General features: G+C 37.5%; 1 protein-coding gene across 5 annotated transcripts in view; it reads left to right on the top strand.

Annotated features, from left to right (window-relative positions):
- Positions 1-26390, top strand: part of DENND4A (DENN domain containing 4A) — a 49155-nt gene that overhangs the window by 5618 nt on the left and 17147 nt on the right. For 3 of the 5 annotated variants that reach the window (XM_012578273.5, XM_030281433.4, XM_030281437.4), the window contains exons 2-16: positions 3122-3207; positions 7764-8096; positions 8673-8922; positions 9940-10009; positions 11551-11720; positions 12427-12665; positions 14597-14663; positions 17682-17740; positions 18374-18518; positions 19070-19245; positions 19710-19810; positions 21380-21598; positions 21845-21990; positions 25065-25198; positions 26041-26176. In XM_012578273.5, coding sequence (XP_012433727.5) covers positions 7789-8096; positions 8673-8922; positions 9940-10009; positions 11551-11720; positions 12427-12665; positions 14597-14663; positions 17682-17740; positions 18374-18518; positions 19070-19245; positions 19710-19810; positions 21380-21598; positions 21845-21990; positions 25065-25198; positions 26041-26176 — 2220 coding nt within the window. In that variant the 5' untranslated portion in view covers positions 3122-3207; positions 7764-7788. The remainder of the gene's footprint in view (positions 1-3121; positions 3208-7763; positions 8097-8672; positions 8923-9939; positions 10010-11550; positions 11721-12426; positions 12666-14596; positions 14664-17681; positions 17741-18373; positions 18519-19069; positions 19246-19709; positions 19811-21379; positions 21599-21844; positions 21991-25064; positions 25199-26040; positions 26177-26390) is intronic. The other 2 variants (XM_030281436.4, XM_030281434.4) reach the window with 1 other exon arrangement.

Genomic DNA, 26390 nt, shown 5'->3' with positions numbered 1-26390 from the left:
AAGTGTGTTTTTAAATGTAGCAAAAACTGTTAGAAAGAATCTCCACCTGTCTTCTATCACACCATGAATTCACAATTTAAATTGGGTAGAGAATGGTTTCAAAACAGAACTGAGGTTGGCATGTGGGTCTAAATGTGGCAGGGTGAAAGCAGGTCATTTCTGTCACTCTTGGTTGATGGACTTCAACATTTTCAGTTAAAAATTTTGGGTTTGAAGCTCAATATTGGAAGATTTTCTGTTTTCATTTGCCTTTATCTACTGTGTCAAGAAAAACAGAGCATTCTGTTTGGGGAGGTTCTCCTTTTAAAAAGTTGTTGTATAGTAAATAGTTGTACAAAAACATGAACAGGCCGCTCTGCTGACCTGTGCTTTGGATGAAGTAACATTTACATTTTATGGTGCTTATTTTGGCTTTCCTCCCCCTGATTTTCTACAATTTGTTTTCTGCATCCCTCCCTACAAACACAGTTGTATTTCAGAAATCCTCTCCATTCTTTGGTGGTGCCTTTTGGCCATAAATACTGTAATCTAGAAAGAAAAGTGGGAGTTTTCACTCTGGCCCTACTGAGATTTGTCTCTCATGGATCTTGTGGGACACTGGAACATCCCTTTCTTGAATTTTTGTAGGCAGGGTTGAATTTCATGGGATTTTGCTGTGGCACAACTGGAATGATCACCAAAGCAGCCTTTTTAGACCTTCTTAGTAAGTGCTTTGATTTGATTGAGACTACAAACAGCACTGAAAAACAAACAAATAGAACACTTGGTGAGTGAGGGAGAAATGTGTAGATGTGGGATGTGCCAGATCTCGCCCTCAGGGTGAAGTCTATTCCTTCCTGCCTTCTTTCTGCCACTTACTCTGCCTCCTCTGAGCTTTGGTGGTGTGGATGACCAGCTCCTGCTCACTTTGCTGTACTCATCCTGCTGAATCTAGATTAGCCTCTGAATTTAGGCCTAATCTTTCTTGAAGATTACTGCTGAGCGTGTCTGCTTGTCCCTCAGTTCTTGGCTACATTCCTGTTTTCTTCTCCCAAATTCATGGTCTTCTGTTTTGTCCCTGTGATTTTATCCAGCACTTTTCTTTTTCCTGGCACCTCTTAGAGATCCTCTGTTGCTAAGTTTTCTGAGCTCTCTTGATTATCTCCTCAGCTGTTTTGATCAGAGATGTAAACCATGACTTGGTACAGATGATTGTGAATGGGCCTGCAAAACACTTGGTAGCATTTCCAGTCCAGTGATGCAGGGCAGAAAAATCTTTGGTTTTCTCTTGGGTTACTGTCAATTTTCTTATTTTCTAATAAAAATTGATGGAGCTTATTGGAGGCTGATGGCTCCCTGAGAATTATTGTGTTGTCTAACATCACTGAGTGCAGATGTGTGCAGTAGGGTCTAAAAGTAGTGCCATTTATCACTTTAGCCCTGTTTCTGTGTTGCTGTTTGTGTGACTGTAGTAGAAAATGGGAAGAAGTGCAGACATTGTCTTACTAAAAATGAAAATGCTATGAGAAGTTCTGTTTGTGTAATGATGTAAGTCCTTTGCATTCTTGTTTCTTGAAGAAGTAGATCCTTTACTTCATATGTAGAGGACAAGAAGCTAGTTATAAATCAGTTCTGTAAGTAATACAAAATAGACCTGCAACTACACTGGCAGCAGCTCTGGCTGTGCTTCTTGTGATGCCTAAATCTATATTTTTTTGCTTTCATTTAAGTCTCCTCACTGGTTTTCCAGAGAGCTGACTATAAAAGAAGTTTTTTGAAGTGTCCATGGGGAAATTAATCATGTTTTAATGCTGCCTAATTCTTGGATTTCTGCAGCTGTGCTTGACGTCTGCAAGCATAATTTCTGGCACTCCTGGAAGCTTGATATTAACAATTCTGTAGTTGGAGAAAATTGTCGTGCTGCTGCTGCATTCTCTCTTTGTAGTCTTGTCAGAAACGTTCAAAGTCAGATACTGGAAAGTACCTGGCTGTAACTGGTGCAGGTCGATGGTGATGTGTGGGTTTGAGATCACTGGGGCTGGATTCGCTCCCTGGGCTGTCAGAGCAGTGAGCTAACAGTGCTGATTGCTCCTGTGAGATCTTGACGAAATGACCTTGTAGATTGGTGTTATGAACAGAACCTTGAACTTTGTGATCCCAAAATTACAATTCTGGTAATCTAATTCCCCAGATTTTTCTACTTCAGGAATGGAAACAAATCTTTCATGGTTTGCATCAACCCTCCTGAGATGTGTTTGTTCTGAGCCTCTTATGTTACACTTTGTTTGCCGCAGTCTTATCACCATATTCTTCTGAGAGTGTTCTACAAGTCTTGAGGAATAGAAGCTTCCTTTAAAGAAAGTTCACTTTTTACAACAGCCTTGCTGTTGCTAATAACTTATTCTGGGAGCCCAGAGTCTCAGTGCCTCCAGTGAGGTGCTGTCCTCAGTCCTGTGGTGCAAAACTGCTGCTGCAAAATGCTTCAAGGTAGCACAGGCTCCTGGGCTTGCAAGCTCCTCAGTGTAAAACACAAGTTCAGGCTGGCTGTGGTGATACCAATGTTTAAAAGTGGCCGTGCTGGTGTTCACCACATCTGGAGAAAAATCACGAATTGTGGCAGTAAAGGGCAAGAAGACTGTATCACCCTCTGTTAAAGGAATTGGGGTAAGGTGGCTAGATGAAAGATGTGGAGTAAGAAGGATCTGCTTAAATATTCAAATCTTGCAAAGAAAAATGGTTTGAAGTAGATTTTGAAAGGTTCTTGGGCTGAGAGAGCACTTTGATAGTTGGCTAACACCTAGGAATGGACACAGAAGGTATTGATTGTCAAAAAATAATGGAAGAAGTGAAGTAATTTGAAGTGGCTGGCTCATCTCTTCTTTGATTTATTTCGGTTTAAAGCATTAACTATTGTTTGCATTCTTAAAATATCAGTGCAGCATAAAATTTGTATTTTGTTTCTTAGCTCTAAAGCCTGGTTTAATTTGCTTTTTTAGTGAAGTGATAAGTAACCTTATCTTAGCAAGGAGTCCTACAGCAACCCACAGTGTTCATTTCATGTGACTGGTGCAGTGAAGTGTGCAGAAAGTAAGTTTCAACAAGTGTGTTCATTGTTTGATTCTTATTTTTACTGTTTCTATAGGGAATGAAACTTTAACAAGAAGTCTATGTTAAAGCCTGGCTGACAGCAAGAGAGGAAAAGTGTAGAAGCAATGCCCTGATGAAAAGGTAGGGAGCACATTGGTAGGGTGGGCAAAAGGCTTGTGTTCTGCCTTGGGAATTCCTGTGAAATTACAGGGCTTCTGCTTTGTACCCAGGATTGTTTGCTTGCTGTGAAGAAAATGTTGAGGGGGAAAAAGGCTTGTCTGACAATTTTGCCAGGCAATTTTGGCAGTACAGAGATGGGGTGAAGTTTTTGCGTTGTGTAACTGCAGTTACTCCCATGTCTTAAGACTGTTGAACTCCCATGTGATTTGTGTGGTGTTATGCCTGAGAAGTGGTTCTGAGAAGCCAGAGCAGGACTGACTGATCCAGTTAAGTTCACTTTGCACTTGCATGCCCAGCTGACACATCTCTGTGGGTTGGTTACTTCAACTTCAGGCTAATGTAGAAATGCGCAGATGAGATGAGATGCTGGGGACTGTTAGAAATTTACTGGCAATTTTTAATAATTAGCCTCTGATTTGTGTCTCTGTTCATCTGCTCTTCATGTTCCTTCAAAGGAAGTAAGTTCTTGGAGTGTTATTGTATGATGAATATTTAAAAAACAATAAATAACCAGCTTTGAACTCTTTTAAAAGGTTGCTCTGCACTGGTTTCCAGTGTACTCTAGGAGACATTCATTGCTTGTTTACACATGGAACATCTTTGGAGTAAGGATTACAAAGTGAAATATCACCTGGTTTGTGGGAATCTAATAAGGAACTCAAATTAATAAGCAATTTAATATTCTCAAAGAAGAATGCAGGAAGGAATGAGAATGACAACAAGGCAGATTAAAAGATTACAAGGCAGTTGTCCTATTTGTCTGTCAGAGGTGGACTGGTAGAAACTCTTTTAATGGAGTCAGAGGGTCCTTACTGCTGCCTGGGAAAGTTTGCTCCTGGAAAGAAACTGGCATGGCTGGAACAATTTTTCTGGTCTGTAGCCACTTGTAAGTTATCTCTGCAAAATTCTGTGGGTAGGAACAGGTTGTAGGGATTAGATCAGTATTTTTTTCCTTGCAAATGTTGTAGTGCATCTGTAGTAAACTACTTCATGAGGCATCGTGCTTGTTCCTGCTGCACAGATGGAATCTATGGCTCATCCACATCAGTTCTGATCATGTGATGGGGAAAAGCTGATGTGTGCTTTCCTCTTATAGTATTTGAATGAGGAATGTGATCTGTTCAAAAAGCTTGGAAGCTGAATGAATTACAATGGTGGTGACAAGCAGCAAAAATCTTCAGTTAGTATTTCCTGAATGTTTACAAAAAAATAGGATGTTAGAAAATTACATTGAATAAACAGTGAAAATGTGTTTACTCTTTGTCTTTCAGCAAAGTAATCAAGCTAATAGTTTGTGGATCTGAGAGATTATCTGATTGTTTCTCCTGTTCCTACATTTTTAGATGTTACAAAAAGCTTTCGTCTATATAGTCATGATCTAGTGTGTGTGGGGGGGTTTAATAATTTTTTACACATGACTTTGTTATTTGCAAGGATATTTTGATTCTTTGTGATCTTTATGTGTTTAATTTACAGCTGTATTAATTGTATGACATCCATTAGAACTCATTATCATGAGGTGGCTCAAAGACCACATATTGCACTTTTTCTGGGGACTTTTGTTAGAGATTATGGTTATGATCCCATGGCATTGCCTTCAACATGCAGCCTTTTGTCCCCAGGGTACTGAAGTGTAGAGAAGCAATGGAAGCTTCTCAGTGTGGCATTCCTAATGTTGAATTTAATCTGAAACTAGCTGCCTCAAGCAACCCTCTTGTGCAGTGTGACTTTTTCTGCTGTGTTTTTCATGTTTGTTTGGTTTGGGGCTTTTTTTTTTTTTCCCTCAGAAATGTCTTGCAATATGGTGAGATGTTGTAGGGAAAAATCTGCTACTCCCTGGATGGAACATGAGCAACATTCCTGATCTCCCACACAACACAATCCAAGGGCTGGAGTGGAGACCCTATGGCCAGGCTGTGTTGAAACCCTTGCAGAGGAGGGAACTCTGGGGCTTGGTAGCTGATAGAGCCACACAGCAGCTGAAAACCAGGGGAGATAAGGAAAGAGATCCTGTTGTGCCATCAGCAGCTGTGGAGAAATCTCTCTCCTTGGACTGATGCCTGTCCCCATCCCAGGGTTATCTCAGGTGCTGTCCTGAGATTCACACTACAAAGGCACAACCACAACTGAGTAAGGTACATGAGTAAAATCACTGTGGAATGGCTTCACGGCAGGAGTTTCTGCAGAAATTCTCCATCAGTTTATGTGAAATGCTCTTCACAGAATGATTATTTGTCAGTGAGTTAGCTCACAGTTTATACCTTCTTTTTCTGGGGTCTATTAACATAAAGTTTGCATAGATCTGCTCTGCCAGTAACCTGATGTTGAAAATTTGAGTATCACAGTAGCTCTAGTAAAATCTAACTCAGCCTTAGACTAAAATACCACTGAAGTTTGTTTTTTATCCCATTTTTAATTGTAAGCCTTTGTATCAAAAGACAAAAAATCATAAAACCATTGTAGAATCCCTGAATGGTTTGGGTTGGAAGGGACCTTAAAGATTATTTCATTCCGCTCCTGCCATAGACAGGGACACCTTCCACTATCCCAGGCTGCTCCAAGCCCTGTCCAACCTGGCCTTGGACTCTGCCAGGGATGGGGTGAATATGAAGGGATAATTCATCATCAGCCAGGCCTTTTTTTTCCCTTCTCTTCTGTAAAATCTGCATTAAATTATGAAAGTCTTGCTGACTTGTGTATTATGTGCTATAACCTTAGGAAGCAAATTTATGTGAAAGCAGGTGTTTGTATGTAGGGGATTCTAATTTTAACTATCTCTAAATGAGGAGAGCTTGTCCCAGTTTTTCTTGAAAGTGCTTTTGGGAATAAAGGAATGCTTGAATTTGGGACTTTTGGTATAAAATTTATATGGAATAATGGTGAGGTTTAATTAATGTAAAGGTATGATTCTCCAATATTTTATATATATATATATATATATATACACATAACATCATTCTGCTTATTTGTAATGCTAAACTGAAGTTTAATAATTTGTAATGATTAAACTGGAGTGCTGTTAATACACTGGAGTTATAGGTTCTGCTTGCAGTTTTAACAGCCATCATTTGTATAATTTTTGATTAATAAAGTGTTTAGTAATCAAAAATTATATATAATTTTATCCTAAAAGGCATCATGAATCACCCTAGAAATCAGTGTGGTTCTGTGAAATGCTGCTGGTAAGAAAGGGAAAAAACTTCATTGTTCCAATAGCTATAATGTAGTTTCACAGAGAATTGTTAATGTAACAAAATACTTAGAACTTCTGTCATATTAGCTGAAAGATGTCAGTATTTGGTCTTAGGCCAGCGTTTAAGGATACTTTGCTAAACATCTCCTTCTCTGCATGCATTTTTCTGGAGCCAGATGGACAGAGAGATAATAGGCAGCATATGCAGAGGTTGAGTTTGTGTGTCTTTGAATATATCACTCAGGGAGGAGTTTGAATTTGTAGTTATTACTTTCATATATATGCTGAGTAACATATTCCAGATGTGTTTGGAATAACTGTATGTAGGCTAAACTAAGCTCAGTTTTATAACTGCATTCTCTCTTCAAACACAAGCTGAAGTTATTTTCAGACTGTTACTTTCCTATATATTGGTGATTGCCTGCAGTAATCATGTTTTCTAGAGTGTTCTATAGTGCTTATTAGCCATATAGAAAAATAAAAGATAATTTATGGGCTTTCTTCTTGGCATTTTCTAGAACACTGTAAATAAGCATAAAATAAAAAAGCTCTGCTAATTTCCTTGCAACGTTAGAAGCTTCTCAAGTCCAGTGAAATACAACCAACCTACAAAAGAAGAGCAGGAAGAGGGAATTGCCTCTATTGTGCTGGTAGATGAGGTTGGTAGGGGTGACCAGGCAGAGCCTGACATTCTTCCTTCCTGAACAGGGCTGGTGCTGGAAATCTGAGGACAGCTTGGAACAATTTGATTAAATGCACATTATCAAATTGGGACATAATTTTCCAAATTACCAGTAAGAAATGTCTGAATTTATTATGTTTGAGCAAAAATCTTGGTTAAATCCATGAATCATGATGGTGTGAAGTTTGATAAGTCTTAATACTTGCTACCTAGAGCAAGAAATAAAGGGAGATTAAAGCCATGGGAATAAAAGTTACACGAAAACTGAAGTCTTCTATCAACCATTCAAACTGTTTTAAATTCTAGTTGTTCAGTTTCAGAATGTCAGCAAGCTCTTGAAACTCCAGTGTGGTAACAGTTTCTCTTACAATAAAATTTTGCACCCAAACAAAATTAATTCAACAAAAGGGAGTCTTAAATAGCTTGTCTGGTTTGAAAAGTCTGGAACTTGATGACAGTAAACTTCCTGAAGCTACTCTAGCAAAATTCCAGTGCATATGGGTGTCTTGGAAAAACATTTTTAGCCCATTTCTCAATGTTCCACATGAGAGCAGAAAGCATTTTCTTTATTTGCAAGCTATGATTTTCTGGTTTTAAAAATAACCATAACTTTATCATTTCTGACCTGTATTTCTTTTTTAGAAGCTGTAACACCTTGTGATGGAAGATGGAAGACAAAGGAGCCCGTGTTGCTGATTACTTTGTTGTCGCAGGACTAACGGATATCTCAAAGCCACTGGAGGAGGAGATCCACTTCAATGATGCCTGCCATAAAATCGCCAGACCAAAAGAACCCATCACAGACGTGACAGTGCTCAATAAATCCCTGGGGGAGGAGGTTCCTCAGGGCTATAAGTGCATAGATGTCACTCCCTCAGGCCTGTCTGCAGATCTCAATAACGGCAGCCTTGTAGGACCGCAGATATACCTTTGTTATCGCCGAGGGAGGGATAAGCCTCCGCTTACTGATTTGGGGTGAGTGCTTTCCCTGTTCCAGAGGGTGATTTTCACCATTTTATTTAACTAAGGAGCAGATAAGGGAGGTTTACGGAAATGCCACATTTTTTAAATACAAGGCAAAACTCTAAACAGGAAGATACTTGTTGACTTGAGCATACTGTAACCCAGTATGGAAGGGAAAATGCATGCTGAGTGGATTTGAATGACAAGTTTAATCCTTTCAGTTTTGGAGTTTTCAAAGCCATTTACAATTTTTAATGTATATGTTTGGATTGGGATAAGATGCTTAACCTATTTAACACAGATTGGAAGGAGATAAGTTATATGACATTCTTAGGATCAGACAATGAGTCTTTACTAAAACTGAAAATATCACTATTTCGCAGTAAACAAAATGCTTAAAAGCAATAATATACAAGGAAAACCAGTATAGTTACATCATGGAGCTTTTCTGTTAGAATACAGTTGGAGATAATGTGACCTGAACTTGTCAATAAAAACGTTTTTTTCAGCAACGAGACAAGAGCTGTGATTAAAACTCAGTGTTTTTAAAATGTGCCTCCTGACTTTTTTCCTTCCTCTTCTAACTAGGGTTTTATATGATGGGAAAGAAAGAGTCAAGCAAGGCTGTGAAATCATTCAGAGCACCCCGTATGGGCGGCCGGCCAACATCAGCGGCAGCGCCTCATCCCAGCGGGTGTACATCACCTACCGCAGGGCCTCCGAGAACATGACCCAGAACACCCTGGCTGTCACAGACATCTGCATCATCATCCCCAGCAAAGGAGAGACTCCTCCACACACCTTCTGCAAGGTGGACAAGAACTTGAACAATAGCATGGTAAGATTCAAAAGCTGGGCTTTGAATGCTTGATACTCACTGACCTTTGTGGAGTACTTCTGGCAGCTCTTGGAGTATTTGGTGAAAAATCTTCATAAGAGGTCTCCAAAGATAAATCAAATATTGGAAGAGTTGGAGGATTGCATTCCTTTGTTCCTACTTGAAACAAAGTCTTTCTGAAAGCCTTAGAGCAAATATTTGGGTTTTTTTAATGCTGACTTCAGCATCTTTGGGTTGGTTGTTTAGAACCTGTTGAGTACGTGTGTGTAACTGGAGGTTTTACAGATGTGGCTGTTTCTGACACTGTTTTTACTGTTGTGGTGGGAATTCCATATCTAGCAACCAGCTTCTGTTTTATTTTCCAGCTCCTCCCTTTACCTACAATGCTATTTTATAAATGTTTTTCTCCTCAGTAGTTTCACAAACTTGTTATTTAAAGATAGTTGTATGTGAGTGGTGTTGGACTGTAAGCACATTTAAATGTGTTGACTGTAAGCACATTTAAATGTTTAATATGCTTCCAAGGCCTGACCTGCTAAAATACTCAGGTTTCACACAACTTTGATTTGCAGAACTGAATATTTAGGTGTTTCCTGGTTAAATCTGCAGCCCCATGTGCTGGCTCTTGCAGGGTCCTCAGAAGTCAGTGTGCTGAGGAGGATGCTGACTGCTCTGCAAGTAGGATCATGTAAAAAGATCATGGGAATTGATTTGTGCTTGTTTTTAAATAAATATCTGTAGGCATTAACCAATGGATTTTTCAGTTCTGATAGTTCCCATATTGACTGGGTTATGGGAGTGCTGTCTTATGGAAGTTGTTGCACCTTTCTCCCTTCTATAAAAGTTCTGTGTTTCCCTTTTGGGTGCTGCTCTTTTCTGTTCCATGGCTTTCCTTGTTTTTTATTCTCATGTCCAGAAATGGAGAATTTAAATACTTATAATAATCAATATTAGTTATATTCTGTTATGTCCATTTGTTATACTTCATCACTTAATCCAATAACTTTTATTTTACAGTGGGGCTCAGCTGTCTATTTATGTTATAAAAAGTCTGTGGCAAAAACCAACACCATATCATATAAAGCTGGTATGTAACTAATTTGTATCTTTTTTTAATCTTCAATTCAGAATGTCCAGGCTCATTTGTAATGTTAATACATTTTGTACTAAAAGATTGACAGTATCTAGCCATTATTCAAAAAGGAATCTCCCTAAAGAATTCTTTTTAAATCATGTCAGAAAAGAGGCCTTAGAACTGGGTATCATGCCCATGCTGTTTTAAAATTTGTGTTTAATTTGGAATCCCAGCTGTGTTTTGATAGGCTTCTACAAACCTGGGTGTCTCCCATTTCTGTTCATGTTACTGGTAACTGTCTCTTAAGGACATGTGTGTGTATGCAGAAGAAAATACCACAGAAATTATTTGATGCATTTTCATGATCACTTTCCTTAAGAAACATTTTGAAGAATCCTGCAGATTTCCACACTGCCTCGAGCATCATTGGCACTGAGCTCTTTAAGTATTTTTGGATCATGTATCATCTTTATTTTATTTTTTTATTTATAAGACAGAATTAGATTTGCAATGACTGATGAAACATGTTGGCTTTGCATTTGTTGTTGACTTTTTTTAAAACCCTGATTTTGTTTGGCATACAAGTCATGAGCATGATTCACACTTAAGCTTTAATCCACTTACATCCCTTCTTAAGGCTGCTCTCTGTAAACAGGAGTTCAGGATGCACTAAAGGGTGGACATTACATTTGTAAACAAATAAGAATTTTTGAAGGCCCCACAGCTGGTGATAGCTTGCACAAAATTTTGATTCTTGGTGTGAAGAGATTCACTGCCTTTTTTGGTTACAAGTTTTTATTGGTTATTAATATTCCCCTTTCTGTTAGAAAAGTACGCAGTGATTATGCCAACAGAGAGAAATCCTAAATCCTTTCATGTGGAATCTGTTCTCAGTGTGGAGTCCCCTGGGCTGGCAGTCAAACAGGATGGATTGCTGCAGCCTCCCATGTAACTGAGGACCTGTGTGCTAAAAGCCTCTGCTTCACATCTGTGTTCAAAATAAGTCTAAATGCATTGGCCTGGCAGCACAAGAGCTGAGTCCTCAGTTGAGGTGGATCAGCATAATCAAATTTATTATTTTGGTATTAAAAAACTATCTGGCAAACATATTTTTCAGGGAATGTTTGTTGGCCAGAATTAATTGGTGTCATAGTTGAAAACATCAGTCTTATTTCTCAAGTATTCACATTACCTTTTTTAAACTAGATTTTAAATCTTTGCTCATACTCATGATGAATGTGAACTATTATATAATAACAGATGAGATGCACACAGCCTGAAAACAGGAAAAGATAAATCAGTTATGAATAGTTTCTAGAATGGAAAGCAGGATTTCAGTGTAAAGCTTTAATCAGGTGATTCTCCTTAGGTCATGGGAGCATCTGCCCCATCCAGCTATTCCCTGTGCCTAACTATTTACATCTTCACTCATCTTCTGAAGTTACTGTATGCTCATATATGAATTTTCTGGCAATTATTTTATGGAATGAGCTATTACAAACCTGTTTCTGCTGGCTTTTCTATAACTGCTTCTCTGCTCATTCTATTTATAGGTTTAATATGCAGATATCCCGAAGAAGATTATGAATCATTCCCATTACCAGAATCTGTGCCTCTTTTTTGTCTCCCTATGGGTGCAACGATTGAATGTTGGCCATCTAACAGTAAATACCCTCTCCCAGTTTTTTCTACATTTGTACTAACTGGAGCTTCTGCAGAAAAGGTATTTTGAAACCTTAAAAAAAAGTTATTAATTTAATTGAAAAACCTCAGTTGTTTATCTGTTCAGGATGGTGATAATGAATGTTTTCATAGATGAGGTTGAACCTATTCTCTTGGGCTTGATTCCAAGACTGCTTTGAAAAGTGACTTGCAGTAGTTTCAGTTGGTCATAAACCTGAGCTCCTCTGCTTTCCTGTTAGCCTGTGAAACTGGAGAGCTATCAAATTGGACTGCATATACATGCAAGTAATGCTGTTTTTACTGCAAGCTTGGAAACGACCTTGCATGTACATACTTGTTCTAAAAATTAAATTGGATGTCAGGTGCTGCGTTTCCCCCTCTACAGTCAGGGGATATGGCTTTGAGTTGTGTATAAAGGATTCCTAAAATAGCTTTAAAGGCAATTGGAGGAGCAGTTGACTGCAGTTGTACTCTTTATAATCATTATGTTTCTCTCAAATAAATTGTTTTGTAAGTTACTCTTTCTCATATGATATTAAGTGTTTTAACTAAATAATAGACAGTCTGGATTTTCACAGCCATAAGAATATTCCAGAATGGATTGCTTCAAAAGATCACCATCTTTTGCATTAATTTATCTTTTCAAACAGTAATACAGAGTTGATTTTCTGTGTGTCTGGGGTTTCTTAGACTGCTTTGAAGGTCAAGGCAGAATTACTGACTTCACACCCACATTGTGTTTGCAGGTATATGGTGCTGCTATTCAGTTTTATGAGCTGTATCCTGAAGAGAACCTCACAGAGAAACAAAAATCTCAGCTGGGATTAGCAGCTGCTGTCGAGGGAAAAGACACGTGCAGAACAGTGCAGACAAATAAATGCATCTGTCTGCTCTCACACTGGCCTTTCTTTGATGCTTTCAAGAAGTTTCTTACCTTTCTGTATCGTTACTCCATTTCTGGGCCACATGTCCTCCCCATTGAGAAGTAAGTAATTTCCAAAATTCATAACTGTAATTTGAGAAGAGGGTGGGGTTTTTGTTCTAAATTTGCTGCAATATCCTTTTTGCTTTACTCATCAAACATTAAATATAATGGCTGCACTTTTCTTCTATTGACGTGTCTTTACCAACTTTCTGAAAAAGTCTGGATTTTTATTTGTGATTTAAGTGCCTGCGAAGGTCTCTGAAAGCTGTTTTAATTAGCTTTGCACCCTTTAGCCATAGTGATTAGAAAAAGCAAGAGTATAAATCCTTTCTTAATCTTGCACACATCAAGTTAGGAGAATTAAATGAGTAGATTTGCATTTTTTCAGATGCCTATTTTAGTGTAATGAGAGATGATAAAGCAGATTGAATATTTTGCACTAGTAATTATCTTCTATTTATGATAAATAAATTTAATTTCTTTCTCACATAAAGTATTTCACATTATAAAATGCAGAGGAAATCCTTATACAGCGAAATGGTCAATACTTGTAATTGATATGTAACACCATGTAACATTTCTAGGATAATGTAATCTTTTAATGCAGCAGATTTCAAGTACACTATTTACTTTTCTATTTTGTTACACAGGAGTTTTTTTCTGCTTCAACTTAAATATTAACTTTCAGAAGACTTTGACTATGTGGATTAAGTATTTCTTGTGATTGCTTATCCCCTTCATTATTACTGTTCCCATCACTGAACTTGTTTGAAAATTCTGATAGTGTAAACTATCATGTATGCATGATAAAAGCATGCATACATATATATATACATATACATATATGTACACATATATATGTATGTATGTATTTGTTTTGTTTTTAAGCTTAGGGGTTTGGTGTTTTAACTTTTGGGAATTAATAAGATAAGTAGATATGAGAAGTGCTTTATCAATTTGAATTTTATGGATTTATTCTAATTTCTCTGATTTTTAAACTGGTCGGTTTACTGTGGATAATTTAAATATAGGATTTTAATGTAGTATCCAGCCTACTTCCTTTGGCTGTTTTAATGACGATGGTTTGTCTGTGCCTGAACATTGTCAGTCAGCTCAGCTGCTGCAAAGAGCAGCTTTCCCTTGTTGTGTGACATGTTCCAGACTTGGGCCAGCATCTTCATAACTGGTAATAAAATAAAACCCAAATCAATTATTCCTGGGTTTGTCTGAATTTCTTCCAAATGTAGTTGCCTGTCTCATAATACTGGTAACATTTGTAGAAATCCACATATTTTTAGAAATATGTGCTGTAAGGTGAAATTTAGGGTGGAATATCCATTTTTCATGAGATTTTACCCCATGTAGCTTCTTTTAATGTGGAAGTGTCCATTGCGTAGAATTACACTTCTAGAACTTGTGTAAGTTAAATAAATTCATGAAACTGAGAAATTTATCACATTATAAAAACATTTTTCTGTATTTGTAGTATGTGAAAAAGCTTTAAAGCTTTTTCATCTGCAATTTTGTATAACATTTTGTATTTAGAACTGAAGAAAATGGATGAGTTTAATGATTTTCCTTGATATTCAGCCGTTAATATTTTTTTGCAAGTAACCAGTTCTAGTCTCTGAGGTTTAGTGCTATTTCAAACTCTGTCAGAAACAAGATTTTAAAATGGGACTGTGATGTTCAAATATCAATATTCCTACTTTACAAATAAAAATAAAAACTTTGTATTTTGTCAATCTCAAAAACAGAGTTTGTATTCTGAAAGAGAATCTGCCCTCCCATTTTCTTGTGATCAGTAGAAAAATAGTTTTTCAAGGTCAGAATATCCCAATAGGGTTTAGGTGCTGGGATTTTTTTCTCTGTTTTCTGAGTAAGTATGTGCCATTTTTATGTAATAATTTCTCTTATTGTCAAAAAATTTGTCTTCAGGTGAAGTAGTTTAAGCTTAATTTCTACTAAATCAGTATTTTTTTTTCCTGTAGACACATTTCCCATTTCATGCATAAAGTACCTTTTCCATCCCCTCAGAGGCCAAGAATTCTAGTTCAGGTGAGTGTAATTTTCTTTAATAACTGTGTCTAAGGTAAAGATAAAGCAGGTTAATAAATGGAAAATGTAATTTTTGTGCCCAGATTATTTTCATTCAGGATTTTTTTTTCCTAAATTCATACACATAACATGAGAAATCTGTAAAACTTCTGTTTCCAGTTCAGTTAATGACTTCAATGAGTTATTACAATAAGCTGTTTAATTAGCTTGGAACTTTAATTTTTTTTCAGATTATATGGAAGTTAATGAAAAACTACTCCAAGTCAGCATCTGGTCTGACTTTTGCAATAACTTTAGATCTTTTCTTCTTGCTACTGTATGAAGGCTGAGTGTAAAATAAATAAAACTAAAACCAGATGTGAAATGTACATCCATGATTGCCCCTCTTCCCAAAGGGCTCTCAGTGAGAGCTGCAAGAGCCACACCCAGTAACAGCCCCTTTATCAAACCTGGCCCTTGCTCTGTCCTCCCTGCAGGGCTGTGTGGGAGTGAAATAATTACAGCAATTGCTACCTGCTCTTTGAAATTTCAACCCTGTCACTGTTGGTAGGAGAGAAAAAATTCTGGTCTCGAGGACTTCTGAAGCGTTATCAAATCTTTTTATTTCCTCCTGAAGAGGCAAAATAGGTAGAGAGTTGTTAAAATTTTTATTGCAGAGGAAAGAAACCTCTGTTGCAGTCATAGTATTCTACAAATTGTAGTTTTGATTAAATAGTTACAAAATGATGCTATTCTGTTATTACTTGTATAGCATAAAATATGGAGAGCCCTGTGCAGTTCCGAGCCTTAATTGTGTCACCCATATGGTAGTGAAGTCTTTCAGAGCAAATACAATCCTGGGTTACGTCTTTATAGCATGTACTGAATATTGAAGATCCTCTTTAGTGTATTCTAAAGGAGTGATATTTATTACTGCTGCTGAAAAGGGATTAGAGAACACTTATGCTGAAACTGTATCAGGCACTTCTGTCCCTTTTCTTAGGATTTTAAAGTTCAATTCAAAACCCACTTCTTGTTTTAGGTTTGTTTTTTTTAAATTCATATGCAGTAAAATATTTGTGCTAGGAAACACTAAACACCTATTTACAGAGATTATAATTGAGTTGAGAGAAAAGCTTTTAATTCTTTTTTTGTCTGAAGTTTTAGGGAATCTTGTCAAAGTATATATTGGTTTATATCCTGGAACGAAGTCTGAAGATCTAGATATAAGTGATGTGAAAATTATGTCAGTTGTACCTTATTTTCAAAATGTTACGTGCATTAAATTAGTACAGCTTTAGGAGCTGATAGTACAGATGGAGAAAACACTGCTTTTACAGTAGGCAGTGGTAATTGAGATCTGTGAATAAATTCTTCCTTCCAGTTGCTTCCAGGGACTTATGTTTGAAACTGCAGTGAATTAAATCACAGGTGATTGTACCTTAGACTTTTCCTCAAAATTAGTGTGAGAAGTGGCAAGCTTTCAGGATTCCATTTCTGTCTGAAGCCTGTTAATGGAAAATGTGCTAGTCTTTTGCTAAGCAATTAAACTTCCAAGTCTCAAAGAAATGATAGCCATTAGTAAAACATTATGGAATGTTCCCATTTGCCAGCTTCCAGCTGCCAGTGTTGATGGGTTCCTTCTGACCTAGGATCTTTCCCTCTGACCTGAGATATGCTGGACTGTGTCCTGCATCCCCTCATTGCACAGAGGTTGCTGTGCTAATGTATCACAACCTGCAGACTTCAAGAGCATGTGGAGTAATGTTTCTCCCTCTGGGGAAGGGGGATAATAAGTGCCCCTTCTGCCTGAGGGAGATGTGCCCCTTGAATAGATGCTTAATTGTGTTCATGTGCTTTTGCTAAAGCACAGAAGTCAGAGGATGTCAGGCTGATGATTCCTTTCAGAGTGGTTTATGAAGATTTGCCTCAGGCTGGAAAAATGAGTCTTCTGAATTCTTCCACTGAACAAGCTAATGGTGCTGGTGCTCCCAAGGTGACTTACTTGACAAATCCAGCCTGTGGTGTGTGTGGCCATCCACATTTGTCAGGGAAGTGGGATGTGAGATGTGCAGGGAAACAGCATTGCAGACTCTCCTTAATTCCCTGTATTTGGTGGCTCTCCAGGCACAGCATTAGGTGACTTTGTGCTTCTAAGTCATCAGTCTTGTCTTCTGGCTTCTATTACCTGGTCACCTGCAGTGAGCCTGAGGTGAAACACACTCAAACCTGAAATGTTACTAAAAATGGTATGGACTTGCAGCTCAGTTGTACAAATTGCTGTGGCTGAGTTATTACTGCTTTTAAACAACAGAAAATGCAGGAGGATTAAGCCGGTGGTATCTTGTTACCCTGGATTTGCCATGGCTGAAAACATCAGCTGGGCTTTGATAAACTGATTGTCTCTTGCTGTTCTTGTACTTACCTGAGTCTTCCTATTCATGCTTAACATGTGAATTATTTGCTTGATGCCATGTCACCGTAAGAAAGAAATGTGATTTAGTAGGATCTTTCTGTATCTTCAGCTAATGCACATTTTAAAGATTCTATCAGAGGTGAGCAGTTTCTACCCAAGAGCCTAATTCTTGCATGTCTTCAGAAGAAAATATAGGTTTACATTATGACTTGCCATCTCTCCCCTTTATGAATTTTTATCCCTCTCTTTACCCCTAAATCCAGAAAGAATTCCCCCCAGCGCTTGAAAGCTGTGTATGAAATATGGTTACTCATAGTCCTTAAAGTACAGAAGGCTTCATTTTTCAGCAGTTAATATATTCAAATTTTTGCAGCATTAGCTAGTATTCTTTATGAATATGCAATGTATTCAGTTCTGGCCAAAAAAGGAATATAATGCTTTGCCCAGTTTTTACTAAAAGTTCCTATCATTGCATCACTTCTTAGAGTGATACACAACTGGGGTATACAAGATTCAGCTTAATTTCCATTGTTTTGAAGTGTTCTTTGTTATTGTTGCATAATTTCTGATAAGTATTTCTGAAGTTCAGAGTAAAAATAGTGTATTTTAAAATCTTTTCCCAGCTATCTCCACATGATAACTTGATTCTTAGCCAGCCTGTGTCATCACCACTCCCACTGAGGCAAGTAGCAGTATCTTGTTAATTGTGAGATGTATTCTGATTTGTGTTATGGAAAAGATTTGCTATTTTGAGTTGCAGTTGTATGAATTAACTCACCTTGTCTGGTGCCTTTGGAAGCTGGTGGATCTGAAGTTTATTCATGTGATTAGACCTGCACCCTGACAAGGATACACAATTATTAATGTATTTGGGGGAGGTTAAAATAATTTTAGTGGTTCTTGAGGAAGAATATATCTTATTAGATCTCCTTTCTAGGAGTTCATCCTTGGGCTCCCAAGATAGTTCAGTTTTGTTTTGGAAGGGAGTTGAAGGAGTTCTATTACTGTCTTGACTTCTATGTCCCAGTGCAGGAGACTGATTAAAGAAACACATGTTGTCTCCTGTAAATTGCTTCTCAGAAAGAAAAATTGTCATGCCTGTGTCCTGAAAATAGTCTAGACTGAGTCAAGCCTCAAGGAATCATGGTTACTGTTGGGAAATAACCATTCCTCACTGGACAGTGAAGTGTGCCAAGTATTGTACCAAGTAATCTTCTCTAAAAGAAAGATTTGCAAATTTCCATTTATTTTATTATTAAACATTTATTTTATTTACTGTCCCTTGTAACTCGCCGGTGTTTTTGTCCTTTAACAGTGGTGGCAAGTTTTCTACACTACTTCAGAATTTAGGACCTGAAAATGCAGTAACTCTGTTGGTGTTTGCTGTGACAGAACATAAAATCCTCATCCACTCATTGCGACCTTCTGTCCTCACGAGTGTGACAGAGGCATTGGTCTCTGTAAGTACCAGCTTTTAGTCATACACCTGTAAAAGGACAGAAAGAATGCTTCTGAGATAAAATCTGGATTTAGTATTAGTGCTGTTAAACTTAAAGGTTACTTAAAAATAAGAATGAAAGATCACTAGAGAGAAAAATTACTGTTGTAATTATATCCTGTGAAGAGAGAAAATAAATTGTTGATTCTTTGTGTAAATATTGTAAATACGTGTTTGATCATCACAGTGCATTAAATAAGAATTTCTGATTTTCCCAACTAGCACTGTATCTATTCCTATGGTATTTTAAATGCATGATTTTCCCTGCCTGTCATCACTAAGCATTATTTGCTGCCTCTGCTGTGTGCAATCTGTGATTCTGAAGAGTTTTTTCCTACAAATTGAATTTTAGAGAAATTAGTGCAGTTTTTAATTAATAATCTACATCTAGAGTCTCAGTAATAGCAATCTGCCATGTTAAATAATTTTGAAGTTAGTGAACTGTGGTTTATTCTTGCATAGGCTGTATTGTACATGTTTAACCTGTGGTTTTGTCTCTGCATGTTTTCCAAGATGATATTTCCCTTCCATTGGCCTTGTCCGTATATTCCTCTCTGTCCCCTGGCACTGGCAGATGTGCTGAGTGCCCCGTGCCCGTTCATAGTGGGAATTGATTCCAGATATTTTGATCTCTATGACCCCCCACCTGATGTCAGCTGTGTCGACCTGGATACCAACACAATTTCTCAGTAAGTTTTCATCAACGTTTTTTCTTCTCTGTTAATTTTTTTCTGCCTCTTTTCAAAAGCAAAAACTGTTTTTTTTTGGCAAAACTTGCAGGGATATTTTAGTTTTTCTTTCAATTTTTTTCCTTTTGTCCATGCCAGTTGAGGTAATTAGAGCTCAGAACATGGTATGAGTGGTAGTTGCTGGTGCAATAACAGGTGCTTAGTACCATTAATCCATCTCTGAGTTGTAACTGGATTGATTTCAGTGCTGAAGAGTGTGGCAGCGTAATCATCACCCTGAAATATGGGGCATTGGTTGGATGGCTCTGATCAGATCTCCACACAGTAAATCAAATTTGACTTTGTTAGTTGGTTTGCAGTCCTCAGTCCAGCTTTAATGGAGTGAAACCTCCTTCTCTGGTGTGATGGAACAACCTCTGAACATATTCCAGTGAATGCTTTTTTTTTTTTTTCCCTCTTTCTAGAACTGGAGACAAGAAAGCTATTGCCTGGAAGATTTTACCAAAGAAACCTTGTAAAAACCTGATGAACACTTTGAATACTTTGTATCAGCAACTGGCAGAATGTGAGTGGGAAAGTACATAGTAAGCTTACACTGGGCACAGTGTGCTACAAAACCAGATAAATGTAGCTAATTAATATGTTCCAAAGTTATCAGTTCCACTAAACGTTTCTTTTTACAGAATGGGAAAATCTTGGCTCTAAATCCAGAGATTAGAAACTATGTGGGAACTTCACATACAGAGGAGACTTCACATACAGATGAAGGCAGTACTTAATAGATATCTCTTCCTATTAATGTTAGCCTCATACAAAAAAAAAGGAGCAGAGTTTCTATGAGAAAGGAGTAGGAAAGCAAAGCAAAGTGTAGGCCAGGACCTAATAAAGACCTTTTATTTTTTTTTTTTTTTTTTTGCATCCTCAAATTTTGCAGATGTCTTGGCAATTAAAATTGGAATCATTGTGACAGTCAAGCTAATAGTACTTCACCTAAAAATTAAAGATGGAAATAATAAGTGGTTTTTAATCATTAGGGGTTTAAATGTAAGGCACAATTACAGGATATCTCTAAGTAAAAATTAGTTGTTGATAGAATCCTCAAATATTGCAGAGCAAGATATATTGAACCTTTTTGTGAGAAAAATGGATAGAGGTGGGTTTAGTGAAATTCTTGAAAACAAAGCACTTTTTTTAAAGGCTGTTTACATTCCTGGCTATTGAGGTCACAAGAATTTGTGTCCTAATTAGAACGTACAGAAACAGAAGTTTATTGGGATGTACTGCACAAAGAAGTGTATGGCTGATGGATGATGAAAATTATCTGATGCTTCAGAATTTTTAGACATTTTTCTGGAAGGGCTTTTTTAAAAAACTAAACCTTATGTTCTGTATGTAAAAATAGACTGGTAGTGAACTTAAATCTTAATACAGAGTAGGTTGCTTAAAAATGATATCAAAGTAAGGTTGGCTGTAATTATATGGTGTGGAAAGACAGTGACAAAGCCATCCTTTCACTTTCCTGAGACATTATTAGACTGTTACCAAACTGTGTGTAGCAGTGAAGTCTCAGAGTTCTGATGACTCTAAAATGTTGATACACCTACTTAATTAAAGAATACAGGTTTTGCTACACATTTTGTCTGTAGCAGCATTCTGCAGTGTTGTGTTTTAATGGCTCCACTTTGCCTCTAAGTGGTGATTTTATGTGTATGTCAGTATCTAATGTGCATTGGCTGCTTTTTGACATGAAAAGCACAATTAAAAAAAATACCCATCCATGTGTTTGTCCTGAAAATATGCTGCTTTAATCAGCTCCTGTCTAAATTTTCACATGGTTTTACAAACAGCTTTCTTTGAGGGCTTTTTAAGGCTCTGTCCACACTGGTTCTCTGTTACTGTAGCTGTGCTGACCAGGCCAGTGCATCCTGCTTTTGGTGTTTTCCACAGATTCATGAGGTACAGAAGGTCAAGCTGAATCCACTGTCTCATATCCTGAGTGAATTTGGGTATATTTTAACCTATTTCAAATGTAATGGAGTTCAGTAATCACTGAATCTAGTAAGTTAAAGAGAATATTTTTGGCCAGTATTGATGGGGAAAAAAGTAAAACACTATTACGTTGTTTTGTTCATAGTGCAACAGCGACCAAGAGAAGATGCATTAATGGAATTGGCAATGAATGATTATGATTTTAATTCTGGGAAGAAATTGCATCTGTTAGATTTGGAGATCCAGGAAGCATTTCTCTGTTTCATGGCTTCAATCCTAAAAGGTTACAGGTCTTACCTCAGGCCAATAACGGAGGCACCCTCTGAAACAGCCACAGATGCAAGTTCTCTCTTTGAACTACAAGGTAAAAAGTTATAAACTTGTTTTGTGTGTATTGATTTATTATTTTTTATTGTCTTTTATCTACAGAATAAAACCATTTGTGTGTTAATGTTGTAAATGATGGGAGAAATACAAGTTTAGACAAAATTGCACAGTAGTGGCAGAGATTGCAGGAAGCTTTTTGCATATAAGTAGAAGCAACACTGAGTTCTGGTGGGGGCTTTTCCCTTGTGGGCATTCTGACAGTGCTGCTGACTGCACTTTGCAGGGTTCCTGAAGAGCAGAGACCGTTCCCATCAGAAGTTCTACACCCTGATGACCAAAACCCAGATGTTCATTCGCTTCATTGAGGAATGTTCTTTTGTCAGTGACAAGGATGCCAGCCTTGCCTTCTTTGATGACTGTGTGGATAAAGTAAGCAGGTCTTACTGTGCATACGGTGTTTAGCTTCTGCTGTTGTCCACCTTATCTACCAGCATGTATTTGAAATGCAAGTTTGTTTTTGCTTTTTTTTCCTATTTTCTCATCACTGTAGCCTTCCATTTTCCTTTTTTGTTGGGCTTCATTCCACTTTGTGCTTCAAATTCTTGAATGTAAATATAATATGAGAACAAATTAGAGGTGCTAATTTTCACTGGTATGTAAACTTCTGAAATACTGGTCTGTTGTAAGAAGTGCAAGAAGGAGGACTGAACTGAAACCCAGAATCTTACAACCCTGTTTCTGTGGATATTATAAGAAGTTCCACACATCATTGCCCTCCTATTAGCTACTTGTACCACTCTGTTCTGGGTCACTGCTGTTTAAGCAAGGTTAGGATTGTGTAGGAAATTGGAATAATAGTTGTTTAGGATTTCCTGGAAAGTAGGTTACCTGCTGTTTGTTCCATGGGAATCAATATTGAAGACTGATAACTGCTATTTACAGTTCCTGTTTATGACTGTTTTTTTCCATGGAAGTGCAGCAGAGCTAAAAGGAGCTGTTTTGAAAAGAAGTCTGAAAACAGTGAAGTTTGAGAGAAATTTAAAAGCATGGTATAATGATATATAATGCTCTTTATAGCTTTTGCTAGTCTCAATATTTTAGCAGTAACAGTTTCCAAAACTCAGCTTCCCAGTTCTATAGCATAACTTGCAGGTATTCATGGCTTGTAAATGGAATTAATTACAAACATTTCTGTAATGTTGGGTCAATCCCATAACTCTGTTAGAAACCCTTCAACATGTAGTGCTTGCTTTGCCATGTGCCAATTTGTGCATGAAACAGGAGCTCTCCTAGACAGAAATAGATTCCAGTGACTGAACTGCTGAGCAGCACTGGGTTTCCTCTGTGCTGCAGTTTAGTTCTCTGGCTGATGTTAAAAAGGATGTTTATTCAGAATGCAATGACTGTGTAAGTGTCAAATTCTATCTGATGTATTTTATAGAAGAGTTTTTGAGGGTGCTGAAGTTAATGCCCCAAACTAAAGTTATCTTGTCTGGGAACTCAGACATCTCTTTCAAAAAAGTCATGCTTAGGTTGCTGATGTCACTGTGAGACTGCACATAGTCTGTGGAGCTGTTGGAGCTTTCACCTTTAGAAAAGGTTAAGTAGCCATTTGTACAGCTGAAACAGAGACTTGTCTGTCCTAGTGCCAGGTATTTTGCTACTTGATGCCCTGGCCAGCTTCTTTCCACTATAAAAATGCTCATGACAGTTTGGTGAGAGCAAATTTTCCAGAATGCACATACACTTCTCTGACTTCCATTACTGGCAGTGAGGATTTATTCAGGTTTATTAATGGGACAGCTGCTTCTGTGCCAGGGATAATGGTGGGGAAACTGAAGCACTGGCATTGCAATGATTTTAGGATTTGCTATGGCTTTAGAATATGTGAAACTGGATATTCACTGACTGAGGGAGCAGGTTCCCATGTAGGATTTCTTTGAACAGTGATGTATTTGCTGCATCTCTTTCCTGCTTCTCCTCCCTGATTTCTCCTAATTCCTGATACTGTTCTTACCACTAACACACAGAGTCAAAATATGGAAGTATATCAGGGACTGCTGTACCAACTAGAGCTGTAGCCAAGACCAGATATCAAATTTAAATTGTTCCAGTAAAGCCAATATTTAAATTTAATCTTTGATTAGGTGAATCAGTACCTGACAGGATTTTGGGTAAGAGTGATGTCATGAGTTGAAGGGTGATACAGTGCTTTCTTCTGGGTAGTTACAGACTACTGGCTTGAGACAAATTTTATGTACTGTGAAATTAGTTATCTATAAGATGTCAACTAAGCCCTGCCTTAAATAATTTGTAAGAATAGTTTAAGATGAAGAGTAATCTCTCCTATGTTATTTGGTCCTAGACAGCAGCAGCAGATTGTAATTGATTACCCATTTTGTCAACTGAAAGATACAGTGTAATTGTCTCACAAGTTTTCATTTTTCCAGGAATTCAAAAATTACCTTAATTCAACACACATTTAAGCTACTGGCTTTATTATATTTCACTGGTAAAACTTGTAGCTGTGGGATTTTTACATCCTTAGAAGTATTTAAATTGCAAGTAAGGTTTCGTTTACTGCTGCTTCTCAGGAGCCATATGTTCTTGCTACTTGGCTGGTTCAATTTGCTAATGCTTTCCATCTGTCTCATGCAGCAAAATGTGTAATTAAGGACACCTCTTTGTATGTTTATCAAACTTTAAATATTCAAGAATTTTACTGAAACTACTTGATATATTTGCACCTGACTGGAGGGGAGAGAACTGTGGAATGTGCTTCTTTTTTATACATTAACTCTCTGTTGCCAAATTCTTAAGGCATAAAAAACATGCATTCTTGGGTTCCACAGGTTGCTTATTCATTTCTTTGAAGTATTCTACCATTTGGCTGTCATTTGATTGCCATTTAAACCATTTAGAGTAATTTAAATTAGAAAAACAAAGCTGTGCCTTTCTTCCTTTAACTTCAGCACGGTCACACATTTATATTCCATTCTCTTGCAGTGTATGTGTATTTCTACAGTCTCTGCAAACTATCAAAACATAAAGTGCTGTGTAGGTGATTGCAGTTCTGGATGGTGCTAGTAGTACTTTCTGTATGCATCAGACAATTTGATAAAGCTTGGAATTGTTTTTAGTGGTTAAAAGAGGGGAAGATATATTTCTTTTATATTTTAAAATAAATTTCAAGTTACTGCTTCAGTTGGAAACATAGTTCTAGAAATGGTTGTGCTCAGAAGGATTAATGTCTACATACTCCTTAAAATATTCACCTGAAAACAGGCAATTCAGACTATACCATTAAACACTCATTATTGGGTTGGGGTGAAGTTCACAAAACCAATGCAACACTTATTATTGCCATTATAACTTTGCAAGTGTCCTTCCATTTAAAGTGCTGTTCTTTGAAGCTAATGCAGACTCTGTCCTGTTAATCATACAGTTGTTAACAGCAGAAAATGCCCTTGGTAACTTCTTTTTCTTTTAACTTCCTCTTCCAGGTAGATATGGACAAAACTGGGGAAACACGACTTATAGAGCTGGATGACTCCTACAAGAGTGAGCACACAGTTTTCATAACACCCCCTGAGATCCCTCATCTGCCAAATGGGGAAGAGCACCCTCTACAATACAGGTAGCCTAAGGACACAGCAGGATGCCAGCCAAAATCCTAACAGCTGCCCTTGTAGAGTTTAATTTCTAGTTCCTTGCGAGAGTCAGGAAGTACAATTTTTTCTTGTCCCTTTATGTTGCTCAAGAAAAAGATGTGTGTGAAATGGCTGTTCTGCCAGTTGTTGTGAAGTTTTAATTTTGTGTGTGGACACACAGAAACAATAATACTTAATAAAGCTGGTAGTGACCATATTACATTGTGCTGGCTGTTGGAACCTTTTTTTGCCTAAAGTTGAAATTAGTGGACCCAGTCTGTTGTCCTGCTACTGTTACTAATGATATAAACTGCAGATACTCTTTGGAAAGAGAGAGTACATGTCAAAAATCCACTGAAAACTAGTGTCACTAATTTAGTAATTATGTCAGATGAGTCTGTTGGTTTTTTCATTAATTCTGGGAAATATTTTAATATCTAATCTGGTTTCATGTTTTAGATAGTTTGATATTGTTCCTATTGATTTTCATAAACCTCAGTCATGTGATGCTCACTGGGGACTAAGCCACACAGATTATTTTCTTTTATTAAGTAGAATCAATACTAATGCATTTGACACATTAATTAAAGAAAATACTATGACATTAAATACATTTATCAATTTAACAGGTTGAGACTGTTTGTGCAGGCATATGAACCTGTGCTGAGGGATTAGTGAACCACTTTATCAGTGATGTTGTTAAAGATTTACTTTTTGTGTTTATTTCCTGGGAAGCCTCTGGTGCACGTGTGCAGTTGATTTCCTTTGCTATTGTGTGACATGTTTGCTTTGGAGCTGACTTACCAGAATTGACACATTTCTCTTACAGCTATAATGGATTTCCAGTATTAAAGCTAGAATTGTTCGAACGACCTGAAGGGTTTCTCAGAGCACCAAATAACAAACTGTCCTCAAAAGCCAGTAGCCCCAACAGCCCATCACCAATGTTCAGAAGAACTAAACAGGTACTTGCTGGTGTTCTTGGAGTGTGAGGTTCTTTGGAAGGGGACAGCTTGAGTTTGGCTGTAAAACCTGACTGGCAGTGGCTGCAGCCTGATGGTTCTTAAGTTCTGCACTGATCTGGTGACTGTAAGGTCACTGTGTTAATTGTTCTTTGGGTGTGTTTCTTGCCTGCACCAGATCCTACAAATACCCCTGTTCAGGGTGTTGCTTGCTGTG

This window comes from Taeniopygia guttata, chromosome 10 (assembly GCF_048771995.1).
Source record: "Taeniopygia guttata chromosome 10, bTaeGut7.mat, whole genome shotgun sequence".
Lineage (NCBI taxonomy): Eukaryota > Metazoa > Chordata > Aves > Passeriformes > Estrildidae > Taeniopygia > Taeniopygia guttata.
The sequence above is the reverse complement of the archived record's forward strand: the minus strand, read 5'-3'. Positions and strand labels throughout refer to the sequence as shown.